The 6,429-nt window shown below is 37.3% G+C and overlaps 1 protein-coding gene across 1 annotated transcript in view; it reads left to right on the forward strand.

Annotated features, from left to right (window-relative positions):
- Positions 1-1,746: 1,746 nt before the first annotated feature.
- LOC122362775 (cadherin-13-like) overlaps positions 1,747-6,429 on the forward strand; it is a 47,130-nt gene continuing 42,447 nt past the window's right edge. The window contains exon 1 of the mRNA XM_043264330.1: positions 1,747-1,865. Coding sequence (XP_043120265.1) covers positions 1,773-1,865 — 93 coding nt within the window. The 5' untranslated portion in view covers positions 1,747-1,772. The remainder of the gene's footprint in view (positions 1,866-6,429) is intronic.

Genomic DNA, 6,429 nt, shown 5'->3' on the forward strand with positions numbered 1-6,429 from the left:
TATATATATAATATACAACCCATAAAAACTATTGTCTTCAAGAATTCTTCAGTGATTTGTTTTTAGGCATTTTTATCTGAAAAACCAATCAATTTATTGTAACAACTTTTCTCACTCTCTTTTCCACCTTAGTGTTACAAAGGTTTTAAATAAATACTCTTGAACCTTCCTGAAATCCCGAAAAAAATAATAAGCAGAAAATTGTGAAAAAGGCAGATCCAGATGATGCAGTTTTAGAATCACCAGAAAGGCCTAGCTTGAGCATGCTACTTAGCCAAGCCTTGACCTATTGGTTTGCGGAAAGCATTTTGAGCCAGGTCATCAAATTACATTATAGGACCATTTACTCGTGCCACATGGCCGTCTAGGGCCAGCGGGATCTTGCACGGGTCGTTGCCACCGTGCTAATATATTCCGTTTCACCCTGCTGTCAATGCTGAGTGACAAATATAATTTGTGCTGCCATCTAATTGCCCTTAGGGGCTCTAATTGCAACAGTGTTGACAAAGAAAAGAGAATAGAACAAAATGGCGAGGAAGAAAGAAAGGATCAGAGAGGGTAACATGAGAGACTCTGATTAGCTTGGTTATTAAATTGGGATGCTAATAAACTTCAGTAGTTGCATGGAAGCCTGAAACCCAGAGAACAACTATTTGCTGCATTTATACACCTTAGGTGGGAAGAGATTTGAAGCTTTTTTCATAGTTTTTTTTGGCATTCTGCATTCTGATTAGTCACTTGTGACATTCTGTGGTCAAATATTATTCCATAATGACTACTTAACTGTATAATTGACCATTACCCATGGCAACCGATTTAGGGGACCGTGTTAATGTCTCTCTATGTGCTCTTTTTCTTTGTTTGATAAAATAATTTTAACTAAAATCAATATTTCATTTCAATGTATTCGCTTATTTGCTGTGTGGCAGCATAATAAGCCATATAATGTACAGTCAGGCGGTCATTATCGCAAAGTATACCCCATCAGCGTGACATAAAAGAATGATATTTTGCAATAATTACCTGCTGACTGTACGTTATCCTATATACAAGTATAAAGTCTCTGTTTAATGTCACTTTTTTCCCTTTAAGGCTCATTCTCCACTCAACTCAATTTAAGAGCTGCAGATGAAAAGCTCGCGACAGTATTTGCTTAGTTTAAGTTTCTGAAATAGGACGTGGCTTTCATTTAAGCTTCTATCTAAATAAGGGAAGCAATGGCAAGCCACAGAACTGCTGTAATGACCGCTTTTAATGATTTTTGTAAGAGCACAACGTGACTTGTTTTTATCGATGTGCTTGCTAGAGTTTTATATTAGCGCTATCAGGTGTCTATATAGATCAGTAACCCTCATGTATCTAATAGGATGTATTGTGGCTAATTTTCTATCCATTCAAATAGCATTATGTGGATGTGTCCGGTGTAAGGAGTTTAGTGTCCTTCATGAAGAAATTTACATTGATTTTATGACGTATTCATAACATTATGGGGTTAATGTGGTGTAAAATAGCATAGTGGTTATAGAACTACAATGGCAACTGAAAGGTTGTAGGTTAAAACCCTCCTAGGGGTGATTTATGATCCATCACCATTGTCCCCTCGAGCAAAACACTTAGCCCAATGGATGTTCCTGAAGTCCCTTTGGATAAAACCTCTTTGGAAAATTACCTCTGAATATGCTATTTTTGGTGTTAAAGTAACAAATACCTAAACGCTTGTATTTTTTGTTACTTTTTTTGTCCTGATATAGGAGATCCTCGGCCTATCAGACATGATGCCGTACCGATCCAAAAGGTCCCTGCTGGTGCCCCCCATGTTTGTCCCAGAGAACCAGCGAGCCCCCTTCCCCAGGTTAATTGGAAAGGTAAGACCATTTATAATGCTGTTTGACATTAACTTAGTCCTAATAATGTGCATTGCCACCATAGCCTTAGACAACCATATTTTGTGTTGTGGACATAAGTGTGACAGTGCTACCTGGTTGTTTAAATAATCAATTTTTAAGTTCTTTGGTTTTCAAGCTTACCTAGCTCTGGTTCCAAAAATTCAGATGAATTAGCAGAAAAATTATGCATAGAAACACACATTTTCGTAGACCAATCCAGAAGTTATGCTGCATTTTCATCATGCCGTAATTCTCGTAAATCCAAGACGTGATGGTCACATCTTCTGACTTGGATTCATCAGTTTCTATAGGCAGAGTCAACAAAACAAGCTTGCGTGAAAACAAGCTTGCATGAAAAATCACATTACATTTGTATGCTACTGCTAAATATTGCCGAACTCAGAAAGCATGTCAAGTAAAAATAATTACTTACTGTTTGTTTGTTTTTTCAAATTATTAACGACAGCGATAAATGTTTTATTGCTAACCTAAACAAACAACAACATAAAAAAAATAAGCACTTACATATGTTTTTACATTATAGTCTGTACTGTATCTATGTTTACCCTTTCTAAGAGCAGTAATAACTTTATTTAAAAGCGCCCTGTTTACACAAGTGCAGTTTGGTTTAAAAATACAGAACTTTTGCTACCATTACATTTATCATTTACACTACTTTGGCATTTTCGGCCCTGAACATTTTTTGAAAACACTGCAAACTCAAGGGTTGCATTTCAGTGTAAATAGACCGAAACAAAGAGCAGTCTGCGTATCCTTGACGACCGTTCAAACAATAACATTGTTGGACCCATAGATTCCCCATTCGGACTGCTTCAAGCACGTAGACACATCTACGTATACATATCTATGATTGTACCTGCATAAAAAAAGTCATTTGACATATGTTTTAGGGATCGTTTTCGCAATTTTAAAACGAAAACGCACTAGTTTAAACAGTGCCTCAGATACTTCCCAGTTCACAAGTTGTACTTATGTGTTCTGCGAGGATGTGAGTGCTTTTTACAAGTTGGTGTCTTGTAATTAGAGTAGCAATGATATGTCGTGAACACACCTTCAGCGTCACCTTGGTTCTTTCAGGAAAAAATACAAAAGGAATTTTCCAGTAAGCTCTGTGACAAAAACAAAGTTTACGGTACTTACACATTTCTTTATCAAGGTAATATATCACGCTACAGCTGTCCTGTGTTTAAATTCCAGTTCGTTGAGCTTTCCTGATCCCGCCCCCACTCCCACTTCTCTTCCTGTCATAAGACTGTCCTATCTAAAAAAAGTTTCTTTTCTTCTTTTTAAAACGTTAGCTATGAATAAACTACGCAAAGGTTAACTGACAGCAGCTTCAGCATTAAGTATCTTTCTGTAATTTAAAATCAACAAGTAAGAAAGTTTAAGTTAGAATAGTTTGTGAAAGTGCAGGTATAAATACAACGAGGTTGTAAAAGCAGACTAGTGTTTAGTGTGATGTTTAGTGTTCCGACAATCTCTGTAATTCCATTTAGCCATATGCTACCAACCACCTTTTTTAAACGCATATAAGAAGCTTAAAACAATAAGAGTGTGGTATTACTGATATGTTGTAGAATATAATGTGGCTATATCTTGAGCTTGTGTTCACCACAGACCTTATTTCAGGCATTTAATGAAGAAAAAATGTTGGATGGAGCCAAAAGTGCAAAAACACAGATTTCTGGCTTTTAGAACTCATTCTGGCTGGACTTTATTAGTGCAGGGAAATAAGAAAAAATAAAACTTTACTGCTGAGAACACAGATGCTTGCTTCCCTATCCAGTAATTTAAAATGTTTTTTTATTTATTTATTTTTACAGAGTAACCTTTGGTCTTATTTGCATTGCACTGCTGTGTCAGTTTGCACCAGTGTTGCAAGGCCATTCCTTCATTTGTAACCATTGAGCAGGGTGAAGAAACTAGATAAAGATGCGTTGAACGTAATTCTACTGAACTTGATTATTCTTCTCAAGAACGCTTTTAATATTCTAAGAAAACATTAATGAAAATTCACGGAATTTGTTTGTTTGCGTTATCGTTTTGGTTGAGATTCATGTATTCCACTTTCTTTGCTTGGCAGCTTTTCTTGTCTTTGCTTTCTCAGGTCTCTGGTTTTCAAGGACCTCTGAGACCAACGATGGGGCAGAAAAGAAAGCGAGCATGCAGGAAAATTGTAGGAAAAGACAACACAAACCAGGCTTTGCACATCATACTTGATTTGCAAGCTTGAGATATGGGATTTTTGCCCTAGTTCTGCCCCTGCCCATTTTTTATCACCATCCAAGCCTGTACATATGGATGTCCCAGGGGAGATACTGTAGACTTTTGCAGAAAATCTCTGTTTGGGCTTTGAGGTGATGCCATCGGTTCAGCTTTGGTTTTTAATACAATAGTCGAATGTCAGAGAAAAATAATTTGTTTTGGAGATGTGTTTTCACCAGGAAACTAAGAGTGGAATCAAATGTTTTCAGAACTTCCTGTTTGCTTGCTTTCAGTTGCTCTGTCTGTGGCCAGGGTTATTCCTTGATGAAATAAAAGTGCTAGATTACTGTGGCACAGTGAATAAACCACCGTTCATGCCATTTTTGTAGTCTTTATTCTAGTGTTGAATACAAGGGCTGAATTATATTGCAATTTCTCCCACCGACAGAATAACCCCTCTATACTGAACGTAGATTACTATACTTCAGCAAGTGGCAGAAAACACAGCAAGGTCCATTGAGAGTCTGATGAGGTTGACCTTCTTTCAGTCTCTTTCTCTATGTGTTTACATTTGTCTGTGCTTTCTCAATCTATAGTACCTCCTTTGCAGCATTTTCACCATGTTGAAACCACACAAGGGGACTGGCTACTGTGACCTATTCATTTGATAGCTCTGCTGTTTATTGGAAACCGGGCAAAATGGATTTTCCGCATGAATAAATCTTGTTTCCTTGCGCTGTTTACCTTACCATGTGGCTTGGATTCATTTTTTATAATTTTCACTGCACGGGAAGGCTGAATGAAATTGGGAATTGCCCACTAGGATGATGGAAGCTTGAAGAGAAACAGAGGGGTTTCCCAGATGTTTTCTCTCTGGGAAAGGCATAACATGTTGGGTGTCTGGGAAAGCCTTATGTTTCTTTTTCAATTTGCATCATTCTAGTGGGGCATTGTTTATTTATTATTGTCATATGAAGACAAATCGCGCTGCTGCTGATTATTTACTCGCAATTTTGGAAAAGCCACTAACTAAATAAGAGAGACCGTAATAGATTTGCCATCACGATCCTTCAAGGCACATTAGATTATAACATTTTATGTACAATCTCTTTGGTTTTACACTGACACTTACTTGTGGATGTATGAAGGTATCATTTTAAACATATTTCCCAAAAGAACTGTCCATATGTTTATCTATTAATTGTTTAATAAGGAAAAATCCTCCTCTTCCTCCTATCTTTTTGTTATATTTTTTAGTGCCAGGGTTACTTTGATCCCTGTAATGCTGTAATTGTTTAAAGGGCTTTGGAAATGAATCCCTTGTGAACCACTCTGTCCAACCCTGTTCTGCGTTTCCACATGTTAAATAATACAACGGGGGCAAGTGATTTTACGCTGGCCCTTTCTGTAAAAATGAGCTCTACTGGATGGTGTTGACTTGAGATCCACTCTCAGTTAAGGAGGCTTGAAGTATTGGAAAAGTAATAAAGAACAGATTTGCCCTGATTCCTGTTCTGGCTTTGACATCAGTCTTCTGTGGGATTATGGGGGATTTATTATGGTGGAGTGTTCACCTGTAGCACTGCAATCTCACAAATGGGAAAAAGTCCAGAGGTTCCCTCTCGGACCTGCTAGTAATTGTCTCTGGGCCGGTTTTTATGGGCAGTGCCGGTGTCTCTGTGTTCTATTATGTCCAGGACAAACCCTCCCCACAGCAATTGAATTGCTCAGTTTCTGTGTAATTTTTGGCACCCGGAGCTGAAAAACTGGCCATATTTTGTTGTTTCACAGTTGCACTCATTCTCACTCTCTGCAATACTTTTCACAAATCAGAAGGAATAATTGTGTCTTGCACTGAAGTGTTGATAGATGGCGAGAGATACGTGTTTGTTTGTCTTTGCATCATTAGTACTGCTGGGTGCTGATTGTCTTTGATTCTGCTTTGACCTCTCGCTACCAAACATGGGAGTTCCAGTTATTTAAGTGCTCTTTGTAGATATCTTTGTGCCTTCTTGTTTGCACTCTAGACAGTGTGGCCCCATCTCTCACTGTCTTACTAACGTTTCTCTCTGTATATTTATATTCTTTCTCACACCGAAAGCCACTTGTCATCTGCAGACATAAAAGTGGGAATTTTGTTTTAAAAGAAATGAATACTTTTATTCAGCAAAGTTGCACTGTAAAACATGTTAAAACAAAAAGCTGTTCTTTTAAATTATAAATTAATTAATAAATTGACCAAATTAATATAGTGAGCATATGAGGCTTAATATCAAAATAAACCCTTAAATTCTGAATGATAAAAAAAAAAAAAAAT

Source organism: Puntigrus tetrazona, chromosome 18 (genome assembly GCF_018831695.1).
Source record: "Puntigrus tetrazona isolate hp1 chromosome 18, ASM1883169v1, whole genome shotgun sequence".
Lineage (NCBI taxonomy): Eukaryota > Metazoa > Chordata > Actinopteri > Cypriniformes > Cyprinidae > Puntigrus > Puntigrus tetrazona.